Genomic DNA, 25,195 nt, shown 5'->3' on the forward strand with positions numbered 1-25,195 from the left:
GAGGAAATAATGAGCTAGAAATAGGTGCCCTCTGAAGCTGCATCTAAGTAAATCTGTGATCATGGACATTTCAAGCCATAGCTTCGGTTTGGTCTTTCAAACAGATGGATCCTCTACCATGAAATTGCCAAGATTAAAAACAGAGCCCTAGTTGAATACACATGGCTGAGGAAGTGTCCGGGGCCATCCATGGAGCTGGATTCCCAAATCCTGGCCCAGGACTTGCTCAGCATTCACAGGACGTAAACAGCCCCAAAGCAAAGCAACTGCATTTCTTGCCCGGTCTTTGATGTTGGCAAAGGGAAGACAAATGAGGGCTCTCTGGTTTGGGGACGGCATGAATGAACCACACATGTCCATAAACAAACCAGGAGCCCTCCAAACACGCTGCTCATTTGTTCATACAAAAGCCAGGCTGGCAGCCCTCTCGCCGAGCCATGTTCACAGTTGGATCCTTAATGCGTTGTGAGCATTCAATCAAACTTTTAGTGGTGAAACTCTGGAAGCAGAAAGCCAGCTAAGCCCAAATGGTCCCTTTGCTTTTCCATCTTTTGTGGCTGCCTGGCTGTGCTCTTATGGGTTTTGTTGTCAACAAACTCCTGGCTTGCCTTTGAGCACTCCAAATTATTGAAAATGACTACAGCTTAAGACTGGCAGGATGATTGTTAAAAACAGCCCTGGCATTAATCATAGCTTAAGAGCTTTTGGAAAATGATTCTAATTCAGAAGGGGTGGCTTACAAAGAGGCTTGTCGAAAGCAAAGCAGACATCAAATTCTGAAAGGCAAAAAGCCTCCTTGGTATCCACACCTGGCTTCTTCTGAAATCCAGCTGGCAGAAGTGTGTGTGGGGAACAGCTTACCCCACTAGCTCACCCTATCTGAGACCACCTTGGGTTTTCCCCTAGTCACACAGCACCCCTCCCCCTGGTCTGGGGCCCTTAGATGGGAGCGCCCACAGTGACAAGTCTTACTGGCAGTCCTTGGAATAAGGAAGAGGTGGCCAGGCACCTCGTATTCTGTCCGCAGTTGGAATGCCTCAGCCCAGTGCTAAAATAAGCTGTGTGCACAGTGGCAGCTGCGTGGGCAAACACATGGTCAGCATTTGCAAGGAGCCAGGCAGGGCAACGAGCTAATACTTCTGCCTTTTGCCTGCCTGGCACAACAAAGGAGAATGATTTTTGCCATCAGCATTCTCCCTATCACGGAATCATCGCACAATTTAGTATGATTAATGGTTTCCATTTAGGAGAAGCTGAGAATGAAAACAGTAGGGGGGTGGCGGCAACTCGGCTGGGGGTGTTTGCGGCTGCAACTAGAGGGGAAGGGTGAGGGGGATCTGGCGGGTGCCCGCGGGCCTGTGCCCTCTACCTTTCCTTCCTGCCAGGACTGGGAAGGCACTCTGGGGCGAAGAAACACATGGCTTTTGACATGCATTTGCAGAAACAGTCAGAAAGCTGCAACTTTGTGATGCACTGTTTGCTCTTTCATCCTTGCAGCCTTCCAAACCTTCGTGACCGGGAGGCCGCTCCCTCTTGACCTGCCAAAGGGAGTTTCATTCCCAGAGGTTCCTAACTAAGGGTAGGTCTGAGAGGCAGTGCGGCGACGGGGCTGTACGGCTGAAGCTAGCATTCCTGGCATTCCCAGCATTCTTGGCGTTCCTGATGGCCACATGGGGACGCCACACAGGGAAGGACCCCACCCCTTGTGCTAGGGTGGTGGTGGTGGTGGCCTTCAACACAGCCACCTCTGTCTCTGGAGCCCCCAGGCTGGGGGACCTCGTCTCAGCTCTCATCGGCTGGCTTTCCCGAGAGTTCTTCTTCTGCACTCTGCAACGTCCTTTTCTCTCCACCTCTGCAGGCACTGCTTCTTGTCAGGTCTCACGGCTGCTGGAGGTGGGTGGTGAGACAACGGCGGCCATAGCCAGAGACTTGTGGGTGCTGACAGAAACCAACCAGGAAAACACAGAGGATTCAAGATGGCCTGATTTTTTTTTTTTTTTTTTTTTTTAGTAATAGCTTTTGTAACTGAAGCCAGAAAGGGAGAAAATTGGTGATCTTGGCTAGGTCTAATGTGACTCAAGGCCCTTCTCGATGGATTGGTGTCTCTGCAAGGAAATCTATTATTTTCCATAAACTGTCTTAAACATCTCCCGGGCTGCATTTCTGGCTGTGTTAAGAATCAAGCCATCAAGAACAGCTGTGAATGTTATACACTTTCAGCAGCAGCAATGGGCTTTGCCAGGGAAGTAGGAGCAAAAAACCCAAGTAGGACATTTCAGTTGACAGTAATGGCATTTCCCCTTCCTTGTCCAAACGATAAAAGATTCATGCTCCTAATTGCAACACTATAGCTGCCCCCATCACTTTATTCTGGGAGAGGAGGTTAGAGAAAACAGGCCTAGAGAGAGGGAGAGAAAGAGAAAGAGAGAGAGATGGATCGTAATTTCGTCACTAGCTAACAGAAACTGATTAGTGCAGAAGACTTCCTTCCACAGCAATACTTTTTAATCAGGTCTGCTGTGTCTGGGCAAACAGCTTTTGTGGATTAGCTAGACTTGAGCCTGCCAGCGTCCACTGCAAGCTTAAACGATGAAATACACAACTACAGAGAAAACAAACCAAAAAGAGTAATAAAGTCATATTTCAATATTCAGCAACCATTAAGGGATTTAAATATTTGCTTGCTATTAAAGGCCTGCATTAGGCTCTTCCAACACCAGCTCTGGAAGACTGAAATATCAATTACGGATCAATTTTCCCCCTAAGTAAACACTAATGCAGGATAAACAGTATTAGAAGATGCAATCGTAACATTGCTGACTTCAGGAGGGACTTCCTGCTGGTAACAGCAAGTTTAAGCCTGGTGATTAATTAACCTGAGAAGATAGCACTTAAGGAAGATTTAAGGCGATCATGTCTGAAATATGACTGTGAGTCAGTGCACACTTGGAGGGCAGCTGGAGAAGTCCTGGGCCCTAGCACGCGCTGATTTGACCCTCAGTAGTAGTCTGCACTTGCCCCGGAATCACCGCCCCACAGCTCAACACCTCGAAGGATTAGGAGGGAGTGAAATGGGAGTCGAGAGTGGGCGTGCATGTGTGAGAGAGAAAGCAGTAGACATTAAGTCCGATTCCTTGTTGGAATTAATTCCATATTTAAATATGCAAGGCCCGAGTTGCATTTCTTAGCACTGACCACTAGGGGCACTAGACAGTTTATGTTCACTTTGAAGGAAAAATAAAAACATAAAAAACAAAACAAAATTTCCTGTGTACAGAACAGCCTGGAAACTGAGGATCAGAAGACTTGAAAATAGAAGATTCTTGCTTTCAAGTCTCAGTTTTGGGGTGCTCACATTATTCTTCTGCCTAATACCCTCTTTCTGGCATGTGTAATGATGGGGGTTGGGCGGTGATGTGGGGGCATTGAACACCGTGGCTCTTGCTGGAGACACATTTCACAGTTTTGAGATGAACACAAATAAGGCAAGGAATATGGTTTGAATCTTTCTAACACGCCATGCCTCATTCGGAAGGCCCCTCAGAATATATGCTAGCAATGGTGAAGCTTTGCTTAGCCATTACCAAAAATGTCATTCCCATGGGGAGAACAGGTATCCTGTCCTGGCAGGTCCTTGAGAATGATGGGACCAATAGCAGTAAACTCAGGGCTAGCTGGCTCATTTCCTCAAGGCCAACCTGAAAGCTATCTATATTGAGGGTGGGCGGACTTATAATTGTCAAGGTTTGAAATACAGAAGTGACCTCTTCAGACTGAATATAAAGTGAGACTCAGGCAACCAGGTGCTTGGCTAGTCTCCCTGTAAGGAATTTCTACCTGCTGAGTGCCTACTTTGCACCTACCACTGACTTGAATATATTGGCCCCTAAGGTCTTTTGGATGACTGCCAAGAGTCCCTTCTTTTTCTCCTGTACAGTGGGTGAGGACATCCAAGTGCTTCATTTTGGAAATATTTCCAAACCATATATTTGTGGCTGTGGATACAAATTTCACTCTGAAGGAATCTGGCTGCTGAGTCTTCATGACTGAGGGCTGTGTATTTGGCATCCTGGCAAAAAAGTGTATTAGTCTTAGCCATAATTTTATAATTAAACAAAGTGCCTTCACGTAAGCAGGGTCTCTCTACCTGTAGCATGGTGACTGCGTGGCTGCTTTAAGGTTCTGGATGACAGAATCAAAGGAACATTTCTCCATGGAGTAAGTCCACAGCAGCACAAGAATTACATTTCAAGTAGACAGAGGACAGTGAAAGATTGCACCAATTAACACTCGCATATCACCTCGGGGTTCGGGTTGATGTATTTGGAGAATGCAAGCAGGCCAAAACATTTGTGGAAACTCTCCGGAGGAGAGGAGGCCCATTTTCACTCCCATACCAACGAAGGCCTGGGTAACTTATCAAGCTCCCGCTAAAGTGGATGCTTCTGGCGCCTTCTCATTTGCATACCCTGTGGCACTCAACCGCAGCTGTGCAGCAAGTCGCCACCTCCCATCTGCCTCAGTTCAATGAACTTCTTGGGTCCCTTTTTCGTAGGTTACAGCTGAATCTGGCGCCTCATGCCACAGACAAGGGGAGGGGCTTGGGGACACGAAACACACTGTGTGCCACATGGCCTGGACTAACTACACCAATGAATGGTGAGAAGGGCTCATTAAACACTCTAAGGCAAGCATCACAAGAGCATGGGGTGTCCATACGCACAGGAGCCCAAATAGCTCCCTCCACTTGAGTACCAACCACTTCTTGGTAGCCATGGGTAACCTTCTATCTTTTTAATTACCATCCGCCTCTATCCTGTATTATGACCAACATGTTACTCTGTGTCTGACACCTTATTTGCTAAGCACTTATTGCCTGTCTCATTTCTCTCTCCTAACAACCCTTACAGCGATCTCTACTGTACAGAGCAGGAGACCAAGGCCAGGCAAGTTGAGTAAGTTGCCCAAGGTTTCACAGCTAAGTGTCAGAGCAGGGATTTGAACCCAGGCAGTCTCTTAGCATGCTCTCCTGATCTCTACCGTCTGTCACCTATAGGGTCTGTTGACAGAGCTCTGATGACTTAGCGCTCCCCACTGCCCCCTGCCCTCTGGCAGAGGCTGGGAGAGGCCCCTGAAATCTTGACTCCTCTGCCTGGACTTGGAGATCAGCCACAAGATCATCCCACCCTATACACCTCATCTGATTTCACTTTATTCTTCCCGTGCCAATCAGCAGGCTGGCGCAGCTTACTGCCTGTTGTACTTTGGACTCGCATTCCCTCTTCACTAAACCATCCTTTAAGGTCTAGCTGGGGCCCCAGCTCCTCTAGGAAGCTGTCTTGTCATGCCAGCCTTCACCGATATCCCTTCTCCAAGAAATTCCCACAGCATTCTCTGGGCTCCTTAACTGTATTCAGTGTGGCCCCCATGGCTGAGGGTCATTTCACGTTTTCACGTGGGTGTAACTGATGCCCCGGTTAGCCTCCAGAGACCATCTTACACTTCTCTGTGTTTCTCACAAACAGCAGGTGCTCAATAACTGCATATCTATCTGGTTAGCTGATGTTTACTGAGACAGGCAAAGCCCAGGCCAGGATGGAGGAGGCTGAAATGAGATGCACAGCCTTTGGCTTTCTGGAGCTTACCTTTTTTCCCCCTGCTGAGCCTTCCCCGTTATCTGCCCAAAGGAGAAAAGGGGAACTTAGACACAGCTGGGTGAGTCGGGGGGAAGGGCAGTTTGGGGCTGCTCAAATATTATGTGTGCATTTGTAAGATCAGTCACCATGAAGTGTAGTCATCGCTCACTTCGGCCTGCAAGACAAGGAGGATGACAACAGACCGAATCCTGCGGTACACCCAGGCCTGGAAGTCTCAGCAGCACGAACAGTGAGAACAATCTTCCGTAGGCAGCCAAGCCAGTCCTCCGCAGATTATGTTGTCTTTCGGTTAAAGGAGAGAGAACTTGAAATGAAGAAGGCAGAATGAATTGTTAAGACACGAAATCCCAAAGTAAGAGACAGGTGGAGCAGCCAACACAGGAAAGTTGGTGCGGGTGGTGGGTGAAAAGAGGGAGAGGGAGGCAGGAGATGAATCCACAGGAGGGGCCTGTCCTGGCGGGCCCGCCACCGCATTGCGCGCACCTGCACAAATAGCTGAGTCAGCGCTGCCAGAGCACCTGGCCCACCTGTCCACGGAGAGGGGAGAAGGAGGAGGAGAGAGAAAGCGGTTCCAAGAAACCCAGCCGGCAGCATTTCCTAGCATCTACCGCCCGCGTTCTTGGCCCTGCGCAAGGTCCTAGGGAGGAAGCTGGACCAGGGGCCCATCTCTTCTCTGGCGCCGAGGTGTCCATAAGAAGTCCATAATGAGATTAAAGGATCACTTGGTAACATTAATTTTTTTTTTATTAAGAAGACAGATATTTTATAGTACTTCTTTTTTTTCTTTTTTTTTTGTAAAAATGGTATACATGAACCAATACAAAATGCGAATGGGAACATATGGATATGGAGTTTCTTACACTGTAACATTGTTCATGTACACCTCAGAAACAGAACTGGCCTAAAGGGAAAAATAAGACGTCGGTGTGACTAAAGAACAAGCTTATTTGGCATCAATTATACATCCTTCATTATTTTATATTCCTTTAAAAAACACAAAAAACAAGTTTGTTCTTTCTTCACTCTAAAAAAAGTGATCAACCTGTACAAAGTAATACTCAACAATACATTTCAAACAGTGCACTGTATACTTAAGAAAAAATACATAAACCAATATACAACTAAAATCCATAATTTCCTGTTTTTGCTTTGTTTTATTATTATTTTTTTTCCAATGCGTGGGGCCTACACTTTGCAATCTACCTGAGACGGAAAACACCAATCGAAACACATGAACCTGAGACATGTCAACATTGTAAGCCATAAAGTTACATCAGGAACACTGCACTACTGTACACTTTTCAAAACAGAAAGATGGGAGGTCCCAAAAACAAGACGCCAATTCTGTGAGCAATGGTACTTTTTTTTTTTTTTTTCCTCCTAAAAAGAACAACGGAAAAAACCTTTCAACAACATGCTAAATGGTTCTCACCCTTTGATATGGTTAGACTATGGTCAGAATGGGTGCTAAGGGCTCGGAATAGAGCTGCACGTTATAAAATTCATTGAAAAAGGGATGTTCATTGTGGCTTTTTGTCTTGGTTAAGTGCCTAGGGATAGGAGAGGGGAGAACGAGATGCTGCTCGATATGGATTTTCTTTTACATACCAGTCCGTTCCCAAAAGGCCCCCATATTGCAATGGTTCTATCAAAGGTTAAAATAAAGACAAGAAAAATAAACACGCTTTCAAATAACAAAGAGTTGACACTTTTTTCCCCTTAAATAAATCAGCGTAAGTTTTCCACATAATGTAACAATAGTAAAAATGCACCTTGCAAAATCCAAAAGTACTCACTGAAAATGTTATATAATATATATTTATATATATATATAGATCTATCTTTTTTGATGCCATCTTTCCATAGGGACTGTATCCTGGAGTCTGGAGCCTTACCAAAACATATGGTAAGAGTTTAGTTTTCGTCCTTCAGGACTACTTCTAGATTTCCTAGATGTTTCAGTGAAAATCCCCACATTTCTTTAAAAAAAATGTAAATGGTAACTTGACTCCTCTACCTTTTCCCAAGGCTCCCCATTGAAGATATGTTCAAGGTAATTTATTTTAGTAGCTATGCACTATGGCTGCCATCATGCGAGGATCAGTAATTTTTTGGCAGATGGTTCTTAAGGCTGAGGAAAGAGGCCAAGGCTAGTGTATGAAAGGTAAAAAGATAAAAACACTCACATTTGAGTTTGATTAAGTAACTGAAAATCCCTACATGCTGTTTTTCCACCTCTGCTCTGACCTTTCGAGAACTGAGATCGATAGCAGACCAGTGTGAGAACAATACCGGCCCTTCTTTTGTCCCTCCTGCCTTTGTCAAGCCAAATCTGAAGGAATGAAAGTTTCACACAGATTCGAGTTGGAAATCCCAGCATGACAAATATCTGTAATATACAGTACATGCAGGCCACATCCTACTGCCTTCCTAACTAAGCACAAAGGAAAAAAAAAAAAAACCCTGTCCCACTCAGTCATTCGCACACCACACGTACTTGCTTTTTCCTACAAATTAGTGAGAAGTAAGGCCGATTGGGAAAGGTGGATGGAATCATTTGGAACAGAAATAACCAGAGCAGAACTGTCTTTCCCCCCTCCCTACTTCCCCTCCTGTGGCAACTCAAATTTGTCCACTTATATAAAAGGAACAGGCCTCACCTGTCAGGTCTGTTTAGGGCATTGAAAAAGGAGGAGCCCTTTCCGCCCCAAACCTTTCTACAGTGTGGGGTATCTCTACTGAGCCGTCTACAGTTACAGAATTAAAGACAGATTCAATCTCATTGTGACACACCTCACTTGCAGATAACCCTGTACAGTAATGTAGTTCCACAGCAAACAGAACAGTTTCGGAATCACAGTCTAAGTTTCTAGTCTTCACTGCTCTAAGTATTTGAAACATGGGCAGCAGCAAAGAGTGCTCATTGTTTGTTCACCCAAATCTTTACGACAACAGAGAAGAATGCATTATGGATACACTAAATTCTGAACTATGAAATCTAAAGTGTGCTGGTTCTCCTTTTATGAAACTGAACTTTGAACAGAAAGCAGTTACTTCAAAGATAAACAGAAAAAGTCCAAACAATAACAAAATAAGGGGAAGAAAGATTCTAAGGAATCCCAGCAGGCAAATTCCAAAATGGGAGATTTTGGAAAAAATCCAAAATTTTTTGGGAAAAATAAATGCGCACAAAGGAAGAAAAAAAAAAAGGTAACACAACAAACAAACAAAAAACAAGGCACAGAATTTTCTGCAATCTATCCAAACTAAATCCAAGCATCCAAGTTTGACTTGGTAGGAAGAAATAAAAATTAAACAAACAAACCAACAAGAAAAAGAGGTGTCAAACAGCAGAGTGTACTTTTCAAAGAACATTTTTGTTACACAGCAAATCCCAAGCCTTCCCAGTCTCGCACCTTTCCACCCATTCATTAAAAAACACACGAATTTCTCGCAAGTTCCAATATCACTGTCTCTTTATCATCTAAATAGGGCCAGTTGGACACCTCATTGAAACAAAAAGGCTGATCTAGATGAAGTACTCTTTCTTTTCTTCAGAGTTGTTCTGTCCTCCTTCTGCATTGATTATAGCTGTGTCTGCGTCTGCTGCGTCATCGGCTCCTTTGGCTTCATGAGTGAAGTATGTACCTGAAAGATGAAGGGGTAAAGGACCGTGACTGTCTGATGGCCTCTGTGTAAAGTGGTACAGAGATGGCAACTTGCTTTATGGCCATCATCAGCCGAAGTGGTGTGCAGGCAGCAGAGGGGAAAAACAATTGGAAGAAGAGAGCGAGGTGGGTGAGACAAATGGGGATCCAGGGGTTCCAAAGGCACCACTCCAACTGAACCGCTGCGATATAATTCAGCAAATGAGACATTAGAGCAGTGATTATGACCAGAGGATGTCAGCAGAAGAAGACGTGAGTGGGAGCTAAAAATGCAGAAAGCTGGAGAGCTGCTGACTAACGTACACACAGTAAACGCCCAGGACCAATGACCAGATGTGTGCACGTACATGGGTAAAGACCAAAGCGAGGGAGAGCAATTAGCCAATAAATGAATTAGGGCCCTGATGATGTTCTATTGTCACCTCAAATCGTTTATCTGCACACTTGTCTCCTGCCTCCATGAATCGTTGCCTATCTGTAAGCGAGAATGTGCTTGAACTTGCACATGAATGCTTGATTTTTTTTCTGCCTTTCATTTCAGAGTGGGGTTCCAGATTGAGAAATAATTGGATATCACAACAGTCGTAATGAAGGCTTGGCATCTGCCTTAAGGAACAAGTGATTCTCGTTCATAATGTAACTCTAGACCGGACCCGGATTCATGGATTTGCTAATTGGCACAGCCACTTTATAATGACAATAGACAAAACGTTAAAGTTGGCGACACTCTTATCAGCAAGTCCCAAGAGTTTACATGGAGAAAGACAAGGACTGCACCTCAGTGTGATAAATAGGTAGAGTTTATACTGTCTATTATAACCAAATAACCCTCCTCCCATTATATGCTGCATTCTTGAAAATTCTTAGGTAAAAAAAGGCTGATACATTCACTGTATTTTTAGGTTTTCAAAGGGACAAATTTGAGAAAGCAGGCGGTCAAATGCTCCCCTCCCGTATCCTTTCCCCTGCAGCGTGTCCTTCTTCCCCTGGGTCTCCACAGCTGCTGCACAGACTTCCGCCCTGCTCTCTGGCCTCACCCTGCTGGCTTTATCAGCTCAACACCAAGAGGCTGGGAGTTCTCAGTCAAACAGACTGCCTCCTGGGCGTGGCGTGGACAGAGGGTACGCATGGTGCTGAGGGTCCCCAACTGTTTTACGCTCAAGATGGGCACTTGGGATCCTAACGGCAGCCGTCAAGTACCTCGGACCTCCACTGCTGTGCTCAAGGGAGCTTCCCCAAGCCCAGGTTCTACAATCAAGCAATATGCAAGCGCTACAGTTAATCCTATAGGAGAGCCCCGCAAGCTCATTGCACAGTGCTTGAGAAAAATAACTGAGAAAGACAAGGTCCGACAAAGAAAAGGAAGAATAAATTACCAAGAGGGGAGGAGAGGATCAGAGCAGCATGGGGCAGAGAGGAGGAGCGTTGGAAAAGATGATTGCCCATCCAGACTGCACAGTTGATAAGTGTGATGATTAATGGCAATTTAAATCAATTGCACTCATAATTCTAAAAATACATATTTATGTGGCTTTTAAGGCACATAAAACCAAGGAAGCAGTCTAGCTGCTGTGACCAGCTTCCCCAGAGTTTGGGGCCAGGGAGCAGAGCTAGCCCACCTGCTTCCCAGAAAACGGTAGGTTATGGGTGTGCTCTTTCCATGTTTATCATTTTGGGGTTCACACCACACCAGCCCCTATTTGTAAATTTTTACTCTATCCCCAATTATGGATTGTAGAATAACAAATCTAAAAAGCTTTATACTGAGAGAAAATCCAAATCAAAGAGTGCTACTCATCAGCTCTCAGAGTCCTAATCAGCAGCTGCTAAGATTTTTGTTTTTTTCTCTCCCCGTTTCAGAATTCAAAGAGGCTATGTGGCCACATAAACCAAATTCCCTATCAAGGACAACCTTATAAAGTCCCAAAATGTAGGGGCTGTGGTGACATGAGACCTCCTGCCTGCCAAAGCCCCTTGCTTACCTTTATGTCTGGCAAAATAGCGCCCCAGAATGATGAGCAAGCACAGCATGGCGAACACCACCACGGCCACGACGCCGCCAATCACGGCATGATCCACTGCCCTTATCGCGCCTTCTTCACCTGCTCGAGAATCTGTTGAAATCAGAAGAGGAATAGGGATGCAGAGCTCATTATAAGACACCAGAAGCCCTGGAGACACTGCTTCCAGGGTCAGGTCACCTTCTTTTTTAATGGAGGAGTCAGAGAGAACACTGAGATGGATCAAGTTACACCGAGGGAACAGACTACCTGTCCAGTGCTGAACTGATCTGTTCTCCCCACGAGGCCACTTCATTATAAGCAGCATAGGAGCGCTAATGCATGTGGAACAAGCTTAGGGAGCAGAGGGGAGAAATGGAGTCTATCCAGTCCTGACCTGGTCTTAGCGTTCACTCGATCTGTATCCAGTTGCAGATTCTATTAAGGAGGCAGACCTAACTATTTAAGGGCGTCGGAATGGCACCTTCAGGAGGTAACGGGAACTGTGGAGCGGAGGCTAGATGCCCAGCGACTTATTCCTTGCTAGGCATATGCATAGGAAAAGGAGCTCAAATGCCACTGCTGCCTGGAGATAAAACACGGATTAGAAGACTAAAGACAAGTGACATGCTTGCTACATTTAGGATGTATGAGGGAGGAAGCCTCAATCTAAAACCTAAAAACCTGTTTCAAGAAAGACAGCGAGGAATAACTGTCCATCGCCACAGTTTTTATTTTATTTATGTAACACTTCACAATGCAATTAATTTTCCTTTATAAGCATCACTCCCTCAGGGTGTCTTCTTCCAACTGAGGCACGACATGTTTGGCTGGGGAACAACTCCAAAATGGACCCAGAATGAGCTATGGCGATGCAGGATGGATGTATGGCAGTGTAAACAATTTTAATTTAGGAATGTGGCTACATCACCCCTTGCTGAAATTCTAATGGCACCCGAGATTTATAATGTAGTAAAAAACAATTATTCTCCCGCTGATTAATACATTAACATTTTGGAGTGGAAGCTAAACCATTGTCTTTTTTTTTATTGAGTCAAGTACGACACCTCCATTAAAATGATTTACTAGCTGTACCTTACAATTTAAGCACAGCAGCAACAGAAACGGTAAAAATCTTTTAACTTTACATGATTTGTGAAGTCATATGTGAAGGATTTACCATTTAAATCTTTCAGTACAAGCAGCACATGGCCTATAAATCTGTCCCCTTGCAGTTGCTGGACGCCTAAGAGAAATGCATTTCACCAGGAAGACTGAGAGTGCAAATTCAAGTCAATTTTTAAGAAAGATTTATCTCTGTCTCTCTCTAAAGAACAGAGCAAATCTCTGAAGCCTCCACCTCTAATAATATTTGAAGTTTATCGATCAAGTGTACAGATCCGTGACAGCTAAAGGTAATGGTGCTCTTTTGAGCCGAAACCTGATACAATGCTTTCAGCAGGAGGCCATGATTTACACTTTCTATCGATATTTCCAATTCTGCTCTGAGATTAAGTACTGAAGGATGTGGGGAAATAACTCGTGACTGAGGGGTCCATGAAAAGTGCTTTAATTAAAAGAGTTTAAACTAAAAATTGAAGTATTTAAAGTGTTTCATTAAGTTACCTTTGAAAGGACTACAAAAAACCCCCAAATCCAAACCCAAACAGAAATGCCAAATCAGAGGCAGCGGCAGGTCGCCCAGGACAACGGGATGATGGGAGTTTAATTGGAGAATGGAGATGGCGTGGAGGCAGAGAGCACTGCAGCCAATTAGCCCGCTCCGTGATGTGGGAGCCCCTCCAGCAACACGTCTAATAAGCTCGACTTGAAACGTGGTGGAGAGGAATCTCCCTCCTCAGCCAGAAGTGCTGCCTCCTGCAGATGCAACTGCCTCCGTGTCTTCCAAGTCATTTCCACAAGGCGGAACTCAGCCGTGGGAGGGGAGCGCTCCCCTCAGGGTGCCCCTGGACACGGGGTACCTGGAGGATAGCGCATTACACACTGGAGACTCTCACCCCAACTGCACAAATTCAAAATCGCTCACGGGGAAACGAAAGTAACAGAAAAGCCAGCAAGTTGTGTTTTCCTCCGGGAGCTGTCAAAATACAGGATCTTGTGGGAATGAGAATTAACTAATCTCCAACTGCCGTGAGCTTCAGACCTATTGAAAAATAAGGGTCTTTCCACTAACTCGATATGTCTTAGAATCGGGTGAGGAAAAAAGGTGATCGTAGCTATTGAGAAGAGGGAAAAGTGAGGGACAAGGGGTGAAGGCAGGTCCTGCCCCGGGAAGACTGAGAGCAGAGGGAGGCTTTGAGAAGCTGTCCCAGGCACAGACCTAACCCCTGGGGGAAGGCACTCTCATGTCCACTGTTAAAAGACTGCCTGCCTCCTCCATGCCTAGGCAACAGGAATGTTCTAGAAGCCTAAGAAGAGAAAGCGAGAGAGAGCAAGCAGCTCTGTGATAAAGAAAAACAAATAAACAGAACCTCACAGGGCATGTGTCTGTGGTGTTAATTTCTCCAGCCAAAACTATTCCTTTGACCTTTGCTCCCCATGAACTTACAGCTAAATATGCTCGGTGCTGCTCTTTTCCCCTGCACTTTGCCCACATTAAATACCTGGGTTCTAGCTATCTTCCCTGCCCTCAAGGACATACATATTTTACAGATACTTATTTATAAGGGTAATCTCTCCAGCTATCTTCTGGTACTCACTTTGATCAGAAAGTTTACTACCACCAGTTAATCACTGAGACGTTTTCCCTGCCTTCATTTACTGCAGATGGACACAGAAGGTAAGCGATGTTTAATTTACAGGGAACGTTGCCGGTTGCAGGCTCCTTGCCGCCTCTTGCCACCTCCAGCCCACCCCCGGGTTTACCGAGGGAGGTACTGATGGAGTTGTGGCCGTCCACCGGTGCCTCTGTCACGGCTTGGCCCCCCATGAACAGCAGCACTGTCCCCAGACTCATCTCAGTCCTTTCTCGTTCTCGCGTGTGGGTGGGCGGGCGAGGTTTACAGTGCTACTGGCTGGCCCAAGCTGGTGGGGGCAGGGTGTAAGCTGGTTGCCTACTGCTGGAGCAGAACTGCCTGCACTGCGGGCTGGGCCTCACTCAGCACCAAGCGACAGCTCAAGAACTTACACCAACAGGCACCGGGCTAACGGGGTAGGACGAAGACTGGGACCCGAAGAAAATATCCACCACCAAAAGGAGCACGGCCCCAACCAAGTCCGTCGCCACTTGGCCCTTCCTGTTTCGCTCACAAAGCAAGAGCTCTGGCCAGTTCCCTGAGAAATTACTTCTAAGTGAAAAATTTGGGTAAGTCTATGACTTGCACCATCACCCAAAGATCCTGCTCCTCGTGGGGTGCAGACCCTCGCACTCAGGTCCTGCGAACTTTCCTAGGGACATCCTCTCCAGATTTTCGGGTCCTTCCCTAAATTAGAGAAGGAAACCAAAGAGCCAGACTCTACAGCTTCCCCCAGCTTCTACACTGAAGAATAAATGTATGCACGTAAAGCACTTATCAACATGCCAGATCCTCAGGCAAGTGGACAGCTCTTCAGTTGAGAAGGTAATGTTTTCTTGTTCTCTAAGAGACTACAATTGTTCCTCTCACTTAGTAACAGGTGTAAGCGTGTTCATAGTTCTGGGACTAAGCTTTGCCCCATCACCCTGAAGTAAAGGCATGTTTCTGCTTGTTGTGTGCTTATGGTATAAAGGTTATTGTAGCCTTGAAGAAGCAAGCATGTGTGGGTGACACGGTCCGACTGAAGTGAAGAATGTCGTCCAAATCATTTCACGTGTGACCTCAAGTAACTCAGGCCTAGTTGTTCCATAAGTCTCACTTTTAGGTGCACTTTGTAAATGTTGGGAAGTGTTCATGACAACTCATAGTTGTGGCATGGTCCTTCCTGCCTACACTGTCCCATCCTGCAGCCGTGTCTCTGGCTCTAAGGGTGACATGAGTCTCTTTAAGGATAGATCAATGATGAACTGTTTAGTATTCGTGAGTTAGCTTTTCTTTTGGCAAAAAGCTGGAACAACTTGGCTCCAGGTGAGAGTTTACAAGCTGCTTGCAGAATGTTAAGTTGGCTACTACTGCTTGGGTCATAGCTTCAACCACCCTGAGTTTGCGTTAGCATCTTAGAAACTGCAAGGACAAAAATATTTCAAAGAACTCCCAAGAGCGAGGCCCCAGACTGCTCAGATTTCTTTACCTTGGGCCAGGTAACCTGGCCCGATCCATTGCTCATGGGCCATATGAAGGGGGGATTTTTTTTTTTTTTAATAATTTTATTTATTTATTTATTTTCCCCCCAAAGCCCCAGTAGATAGTTGTATGTCATAATTGCACATTCTTCTAGTTGCTGTATGTGGGACGCGGCCTCAGCATGGCCGGAGAAGCACTGCGTCTGTGCACACCCAAATCCGAATCCGGGCTGCCTGCATCGGAGCGCACGCACTTAACCGCTAAGCCACGGGGCCGGCCCTGAAGGGGGCAGTTTTTTTTTTTTTTTTTTTTTTAAAGATTTTATTTATTTATTTTTTCCCCCAAAGCCCCAGCAGATAGTTGTATGTCATAGCTGCACATCCTTCTAGTTGCTGTATGTGGGACGCGGCCTCAGCATGGCCGGAGAAGCGGTGCGTCGGTGCACGCCCGGGATCCGAACCCGGGCTGCCAGCAGTGGAGCGCGTGCACTTAACCGCTAAGCCACCGGGCCGGAGGGGACAGTTCTAAAGGCAGTAGTTCTCTAGGGCCAGACAAGAAAAGCGATTGCTAGTGGAGTCAGTCTCCTTCCCCTCCCTCTAGGGGCCTCCTCTTTCTCTGCTTTCCTGCCTCAAATTACTTGCCAGAGTTGTCCTTAATGCAGTGCTCTGGCAATCATGCTGCCTGTGTTAAAATAGGGCTCTGCAACGGATCCCGTTTCTACGGCTACTTTACCGCCTGGCGTGGGACGCGAAACAGAAATTGCCAAGCGAACGCCTTAATCGTGGATCTGTGATAAGCCTAAATGGCTCTCTGCCAAAGGCAGGGATCCACAGGTAGCCAGGGAATGGCCAGTATATCCTAGACATGCTCCTGGCAAATAGGGACCTTGGCAGAGGAAGTCACTGAGCAGTCGGCTCACGGCATCTGCAGCCGGCCCACCCTGCAGCCCAGGCTGCACAGTCTGAGGCCAGTCTTTTTGCCAAAAGTACATCAAGTTTTCTACGTCTGAGGAGCTGAAGGGTGATACAGTAATACGTGATAAAACATATCGAACAGGGCATGATAGCCACCCTGCACTGGCTTACCTGCACATTTCAAAACATCCCTGGCTCAGGCTTTAAGACACATTTAAAAAGTTGTGGAGCACTAGACACTCCCCTTAAACGCACATACCTCTTCTTTTCCTAGGTTATAAACTACCTTAGGTCTCACCTTACAAATTAGTATTTAAAACATGGGCGAGGTTCAACTTCTATTTATTGGACAATTCCAATGCTCAACCTTCTGCAACTTCCTCATCTATGGATGACCGGAGAAAAGTGAGAATTGTTGATTTTTTGCAAGAGTTCTCTCACTTGGTTTAGTTCTGGTCTTTTTCCTGGGCTGAGGTCTTGCTGGACAGTCAGTTTAATTAAAAACTCTTAGAATTAGTGTTTATAATGGAAATGCTGCCTCCAGCTTCCCAGGGCTGTAGGATTAGTCTATCTCAGAGGAAGCTTAATGACCATGATGCGACTTGCTACTTCTCGCTAGAAAGAAATAAAAAGCCTGACAGTGGATTTTCCAAATCTGAGACAAAAACAAAATCTGACCTCAAAGACAAAACCAAATCAACAAAAAACCCTGGCACCATCTGAAAAATGTAGCTCCTCATTCTCATCATCTATTGTAGCTCCTGTCACGGCAACAAAAATAAGCGTGCATTTTAAAAAGCACAACTTTATTACTGAAGGGGAACAAACTGAATGGCATGCGCTGACAAAATGCCACATTATTTGCTAATCCTAATATGTTATTCTTCTTTAAGATTTGCTTTTCTCAGCACCAATTCAATTATAGATGCTACAAATCCTTCTGACATTTAATTCCCTCTTGTCAGAGTAGTAAATGTATACAGTACATGCACAGCTTTCCCATTAAGATGTTAATATATATTGGAGCACACCAGCCTCTGCAGCATAACCTTTCTTTTCTGTCTTCTTAGAAAGTGGAAGGGAAGGAATAAATGTAAGGCAGGAAAATCACGAAGATTCCCATATAGCATCCCAGGCCGCTGGTCCTCCCCTTCAGCTGTATTGAATTCTAGCAATGGAACTGCAGCTACACTGGCACTTCAAAGGAACTATGTTAAGCTACTCGAAGGAAAACTGTGGTGATCATCATCCTCGTGCCACCCAAAGCTCAGCATGCCTTCATTTAAATTACAAGTACTGCGCACAGGCTTCGGCTGTACATTGTCATTACTCAGTGATCAGGGTTCGGGGCTCTCTTAGGCCGTTACTGCCTACATTATCCTCCAGAAACAGGCCCAAACAGGAGATGCAGGAAGAGTTAGGAGCTCGTCTCCTGCATGGCCCACTGGAAGGGGACTAGACTTGCCGTCAGATCTGGGGTAGAAGCTGGGCTTCATGACTTTTCTCTGTGACTTCAGGCAGGTCGATCAGCCACTCTGAGCCATTAAGCACAATCATACACTTGTCATTTTGAGAGGCCAACGTGCTGCCAAATATGAAAGTGCCTATCTGGCCCAGGGCTTGGCATATCATAGATATTCAATAGGTTATTTAAATCCACTATATTAAAGCCTAAGGAGGGCTTGACTCTAGTTCTTATCACTGATTCAAGGCAAACACTTATCAGCTCTCTGCAGGTAAGGGTTGTACTGCACATGCAGCATTGTTCTCAGAGGGTAAGATGCCCCATAAACACCTGCTGTGTTGAAGTCACCAAGCTCTTTCTTTTCATTTATGCAGAATGGCACACAGTGTGACTGACGGCCCACCTGTCCTGTGTGGTGGTCAAGGCCATGGGCCTGGCGGCTGAAGGCCACCTAGTCCAAGTTATGCTTCAGGTGTACCATTCGAGTATCAGGATATATTTTTTTTTTTTTTAAAGATTTTATTTATTCAGTTTTTTCCCCCCAAAGCCCCAGTAGACAGTTGTATGTCATAGGTTCACATCCTTCTAGTTGCTGTACGTGGGACCCGGCGTCGTGTTGGAGGGAGAAGTGGTGCCTCGGGGCGCTCCCGGGATCCGAACCCGGGTCGCCAGCATCAGAGCGCGCGCACTTAACCGCCAAGCCACAGAGCCGGCCCTAAGTATCAGGATATTAAATACTTGTTATCAGCTAAATATGAGAACAAGTGTTTTTTTTTTTTAAATGTTGGTTTTTCTCCCTTCTCAAGTAATTGATTTAGTTAATTTAAACAACAGAGGAAATGACTTGATGTAACAGGATGTAAGTCCTCCCAAGACATTTAGCATCACGTGAGAGACCAAAAGGCACACTCCTGAGTCCTCTCTATTCATTTCATAATAATAATGACTTCAAAGTGTGATTGCCTTTTCCATCTGAAGCAACAGGAAGGCAGTGAGGATGATACCAGAGTTTTCCTTAGAGGAGTATAAAGAGGACAGAGTTGTACAGTATTTCCAAACATACATGTCCCACTAGAATCTCTCTCTGGAGAAAGATGCTTCAGTGGACCTCAGGCATTTGGGGGTGTGAGGATGGATTAATGAATATGGTGAAATCACCCCAAAGCAGTGTCCAACCTGTAGGACTGTAAGACTGGAATTCACATTTTGTGTCGTAGCCTGCCAACTTTTTAGTTTGGAGGAAAAGTTCCTATTTAATGATCTCCTTCCTCCCCAGCAGCATGTTGGGGAAAGAGTAGCATGTTGGATTATGGGAAGATCAGCAATACGGTAAAGTTTAAACCCACACTGTGGGGAAGCCATGGAGAAGCTGGCATGGACCCAATACGATTTGTCAGTCTACTGCCTTGTACTAAACGGAACTTAAAAATAAGGGAATCTTATTTATAAGATAAAAATAAGTGCAATCCAACACTTTCCCATGGCATTTAGGACCATCTCAGCGGGAAACTGATCCCAGAATTTAGGAGAGTCAATGGGACTATGGCACTGAAAATATCTGAGCAGAGTTTAAGGTCTTCTTTGAAGGGGGCAGAGCTTGATTTAATGCTGGATGAGATCTTTCCAGGTCAACTGGCATGTGGCTCTACACCTAACGGGCTCTGGAGAGCCCAACTTTTCCCTCCTCATCCCCTGGATGCACAGACTGAATTGGAAAGGGTCCAAGAGGAGAAAGATTCCCAAGAAGACCCCAGAGCAAAGTTTGATTTCACAGGGGAAGGATAACCACTTTAAACCGAAGTCTCTATTTCCTAGAGGCAGGAAGACCCATTTGTTCAAATTCTGACTCTGCCTCTTGAATAAATCATTTAACCTCTGGAGCCCCAGCTCCCTCATTTGTAAACTGAGACTAACCACCCTTCCTCAACAATCTCACAGGATTTTCATGAAAATCCTCCCATGGCCAGCTCATTCTCATCCCTGGTCTTCCCGCCCTAATGGCCTCCCCTGGTGAGCTTTTCTAAACTAGCCTCCTCCTCTTCCCAGCCCCACTCACTTTCACTTTACCTAGTTTTATTTTTTCCACAGCATTTGTCACAGTCCGACAATATCTTGTGTTTCGAGCCTGTCTCCCCTTCTAGTTCTAACAGAACTGTACAAGAGCAGGGGCCTGGCACGTGAGATCCATGCCAGCACCCGCTCTGGCTGGTCTTGTTCACTGCTGCATACCTGCTGCTGAGCCCACAGGCCGGAACGTAGGAGCTCAAACAACTGTGCTGAATGAACGAAGATCAAATGAGATCACTGACATGTGTGAAAGAGCCTTCTACGCTGTACATACTATGCAAATATGAGCTAAATCATACCACATTTTAGACTTATGGGCCATATCTTGAATGTATCTACACAGTCCAGCTGGTCTTTGTTTTCTTTCTCATCATTATTGTTATTATTATTAGTCTACCAAAGAAATGAAATAGGCTGTTTGCCAAATCTGGGCCACAGTTTAGGTGGGGACTAGTTAAGGAAAGAATTCCTCAAAATGCTATGCCTATTGGCAGTTTCTCACACACATTTCAAGCAAGTTCAGACAGACTTTGAGGACACTCACAATAGCCAGATGGTCTTACACCCCACCCTGGGACTGACAATCTGGACCCAAGGGCCTTTAAGTGCCTCCATTATCTAAAAGAGACTGTATCTTGAGCCCATGTTTCCTTTGTAATCCATTTAGGGCACCAGAGTTGACTCACCTGGATGCCTCCTTAACACCTGGCATGGATTATCAAAGCCATGAGAATGTGCCCTCCACTTATCCTTTTCTACGGATTGGGAGGGACATGTTGTAGGAGTTTTCCAGATCACTTTCTCGTTTGTAGGGCAAGAGTAGAAAACATGTTTTTGGGAAACATGACAGCTCTGGAATTTCTTGTTGGTGCCTTTGCTTCAAAAGCAGAAGACTGATGGATTGCTCTGACTGTGCTGGAGGGCCATTCTCTGGCACACTGTATATTTACCACCACACTCCACTAAACAGTCCCCAGGGCCCTTCCATTGCTGAAGGGAGGGAGGCAGTTGGAGACATTTTTAAAAAGTTTTAAAATAAAATAGAAGGATAAATATGCTTAAAGCTATTCTATTCCACATGGGTGGCAATAACCACCAGCTGTCACTGGGAAACAGCAGATGTAATTGATAAAACAATTCAAAACTCTTGTGGATCAGTCATCAATAAAGTTAACACCCAAAAAGTAAATGAAAGGGTTCAAAGTAGAAGTGGATAAGCTTCCCAGGTCTGCCAATAATTAAATCACTGAACTACAGACAGGCATAATTTTTTAATGCAGATTAAAGAGGAGGATCAGCTGGGCAACTTGCTTTCCTGGGTGAGGATGGAGCACCATATGTTGCTTATGAAATTGTCATTAGCTGAGGTAGCCATGGTGAATGGGGAAGGTGGGGGAAAAGAGGGCGAGGAGACAGACCATCGTTATTTAGAAGGAAATGCAGGATATAACATTTATCCGTAATGAGGAAAGGATGAAATTTCTACCCAGATGGAGCAGGGAATGGATGCTAATATTATTCATTACCACAGTTTAGCATTAAATGTGCAACACCTACTCTAATTTATTGATGGACTGTTTAAGACGGGTGTTAACCTGTTTGTCTTGTATTATAATTGAATTCAGTCTCTAGGCTACAGAAATTTGAGAAGTTCATCCTTTCTCAATCAATATGCTCCCCTTCAGTGACCCATTTCAAGACAGCTTCATAAAAAATAATGTATTTTGTTTTAATAAATTTAAACACTATGACAGCTGCTCAATTTTTATTGGTTGTTTTTTTTCCCCTTCAGATGTCTCTTTGCTGCCGAGTGAAGCCAAGCTCACAATCAATAGTAATTGATTAATCAGCATCCCCTTTGAACAAAGGTGCTAATCAGTTTTTGATTAGTTCATCAAACCAGATGCAAAGGCAGCCCAGCCCCAGCCTGATAAATCATTAGTGTTCTACATGACTTACGGCTCCTGAGCAATACAGGACTGCAGCGTTCCTGGAGAAGGTGGGGGAGGGGGACAATGTAATTATTAATTTAACTGAATTATTATGAACACAAACAGTTGTTGGTTTATTGCTCCTGACTCCGGGGTGATTGATAGAACTGCAGCAAGGCCACATCTGACTTGGTGCAGAGCTGAGAGATCCGGAGTATTCCTTAATTGATGATACTGGGGGAAGGAATGGATGGCTGATTTAGTCCCATTTTCCTAAAGAGGAGAAAAATTACTTCTGCATATCTGAGTAATCCTTGTCTGGCTAATATGCCAAGAGGGATCAGGCCAATGAGAACACAGTCCTTTCTTAGGATCCTTGAGAATATCTGATTGCCAGGGACAGTGTGTCAGAGAGCTATTTTATTTAGGGTCAGGATCAGACCTGAGAGCAGATTGCTTATGTCCAGCATTACATTCTAAGCAGGGAGAAGGGCTTATCTACTCTTATTTTAAAAGAAAATCGGGCTAATGTTTTTGCAACTTCTCTAAATACATCACAAATAAGAGGCAAAAATGAACCACTCCCTTGATGGGCTGGCTGTCTTTCTAATCTTATATTTATCTCTCTCTCTAAATTCACTGGGATTTGGAATTCATTTATTCATCCAACAAGGATCAGTCGAGTGTTTACTACATGACAGGCATATAGCAGTGAACAAAACCAACATGGCCTCCTAGATCTTCCACTCTGTGGGAAAATCCAACAGCCAGGCTCAACCTGGGACATGCTACATAACAGGAAAACAGAGGCATCCCTGAGGTTTGACAGAAGCCCATAGTAGGGAATAAATCTCTTGCATTTTGAAAGACTCCGTGGTACTATCTTAGTCTCTCACTGGGTAAGACCTGTAGTTAAGGACCGCACCTCAACAACCAACATTCAAGGGAGCTGCAGTGACATCTCCTCAAGAAGGGGCAATATGGAACCCTTCTTTCCAACAGGCTGGAGTAAGCGTCTACAGTCCTATGCCTTGGTTTCTCCATCACAATGAGGACGAAGGGGACTTCTTTATTGATTTATTAAGAAGTGACTGATCAAAATGTTTAAGAAGCTCTAGCTGGTTGGCAGTGAAGTCCCACAACTTCATGGGAGCTCACACAATTGTTTAGCTCTGACCATTTTAAATCTCCTCCCCCTCCTTTTTAGGATATGCTTCTTATTCTGGATTAGTAACACCTAAATCCTGGAATCAAGCATGAAACCTACTTTTGTAAGAGCTCAGTGTACTGTGAAAAAGGTCTGAGGTGGATAATTAGTTTACATCATGGTGTGTGAAAAACAATTGCCCCCCCTTCCTCCTTGCCCCCTCCATCCCCTACTTCTAAGATAACTATGACATGGCTTTTCTAGTCTATTCCACAGAAGTAAATGGTCAATATGAGTGTTTTTTAAAAATAAAGATCTTGTCTCATAATCCAACATCCTTAAACTGCTTTATAACGCAACAAAATTTCTCTTGAACCATTATACATCTAGAACATAAAAATTAGTTTAAGCCACTGAACACAGAGTGGCTTTAGTACAATCCCAAAGATGGCTTGACTTCCACTGCATTAATAGCATCAGCCCCAATCTGAAATATACACACCACTAAAATAGGGAAGAGAGGTGGGTGGGGAGGAAGAAAGTGTTAATGAAAATTTGCTTTTCTTTAGTCTCAAAATCCACAATTGCTAATGGATTGCTCAGTAAACCAATTGGCCATTTTGTAGAAGTGGACAGAGCACCCACAGGTTGGACCCAGCAGTGCCTTACCTAATGACTAGCCCTTACCTGAGAGGTCCTCACTGTCCAGTTCTTCTGCGGAATTGGGCAACTGAGTAAGGCCTTACAAGTAAAAACAAATCGTTTTTCTTTTCATTCCTCAAGGGACATAAACAAAACACTTAAGAACTGAGGATGAATTTCTTAAAAAACATGAGCCAAATCTCTTGCTATCTCTCTCTTTTTCAGATAGCTCGAATGTATTAATCTGTAGGTACATTTCTCCAATCATTTAATTTTGTTAGTGATACACAATCGAGGCAGAAAGATTCCTCAGTCTCCACTTTCAAAGCACATGAAACATGAAGGTGAATGTTTAAAATCACTCATTCATAACAGCATGCAAAAAGAAGAAAATAAAGCCTGTTAGCTGTCAGTGCTCTGATATCTCTCTTAAATACAAACATACTTAGATGTTACATACTGATGTATGTAAGGCTTATTTCACATTTTACTGTAAATTGAAATCCTTTGCCAATACTGACAAATACAGTTCATTATCAATTTATGATGATCTTGGATCACTTATTTCAGAATGGTACAGCATCTGCTAACTGCAGATTGCAGGTTATGCCTTCATCAGAAAATCTGATTCGCAAAATGATTTTTCAAAAAAGAGAATTTCAAAAATCAGTGGTATTCCTGAAAAATAAAACCCTCAAAGCTGAAAAAGCAGTTAGGTCAGGAGATAATCAAGCAGGGGCTTGAAATACCTATATCCGAATCCCCACCAGTGTTGGCCAGCTGGGAGGGCTCTCAGCTAGCTGTGATTTGAATTAAAAGAGGTGAAGAGGGAAGGGGACCAACAATAGGAGGCTCAGCTATGAGATGGCTTCCATCTCCTCATGCTTCCTTTACAGGCTGCTCCTTAATGAAGTTTATTAAACAGCACAAAATATTAAGACAATCCAGGAGGCCTCTACTTGTTCTTCATGTTCTGCTCAAGGTCCTGTCTGATTGTTCCAGGTCCTCTAATTCACACGACAATTGGTAATGTTTCTCCAATGAGATTTGTCACTTTTGAAGATATTTGTAGACCTATTACACTGCAAGGTCTTTGAAGAAAGGGGCATGTCTTATTTATCTTTTCATCTTTCCCTTCTCTTATGGCCAAGCACAAAGTATACTCTCAGTAAGTATTTGCTGAATTAATGATTTGGGAGTAAGGCTCAGTGAACTACCAGCCAGAGTATAAAAGCAACTGAAGAAATGCTCTGGAAACAAGCAATGTGAAACTGACTGCACTATTTAAAAAAACCCAAATTAACAGAAACACTCATGTAGAAATGGTCAGTAAAAGCCTGGATTTTGTAAGTTGTTTTATAACGAAGCCAAATGAACATTGATAGTTGGGCTCCTGCTGTGAAAGGAAGCCATCATATCAGCTCTTGAAGAAGAATTGCGATCCTCTATGACCCTTGGGTGCCAATATTCAAGGGCCGGTGCCA

The 25,195-nt window shown here is 44.6% G+C and overlaps 1 protein-coding gene across 4 annotated transcripts in view; it reads right to left on the reverse strand.

The window, feature by feature from the left end:
- Positions 1-6,375: 6,375 nt before the first annotated feature.
- Positions 6,376-25,195, reverse strand: part of CADM1 (cell adhesion molecule 1) — a 319,210-nt gene continuing 300,390 nt past the window's right edge. For 3 of the 4 annotated variants that reach the window (XM_004427296.3, XM_087433720.1, XM_087433719.1), the window contains 2 exons: positions 11,308-11,439; positions 6,376-9,305 (listed from right to left, as the gene is read on the reverse strand). In XM_004427296.3, the coding sequence (XP_004427353.1) occupies positions 9,187-9,305; positions 11,308-11,439 (251 nt within the window). In that variant the 3' untranslated portion in view covers positions 6,376-9,186. Of the gene's footprint in view, positions 9,306-11,307; positions 11,440-23,756; positions 23,811-25,195 lie in introns of all 4 variants that reach the window. The other variant, XM_087433717.1, reaches the window with a different exon arrangement.

This window comes from Ceratotherium simum, chromosome 7 (genome assembly GCF_057802395.1).
Source record: "Ceratotherium simum simum isolate JZ-2026a chromosome 7, ASM5780239v1, whole genome shotgun sequence".
NCBI classification, from domain to species: Eukaryota; Metazoa; Chordata; class Mammalia; order Perissodactyla; family Rhinocerotidae; genus Ceratotherium; species Ceratotherium simum.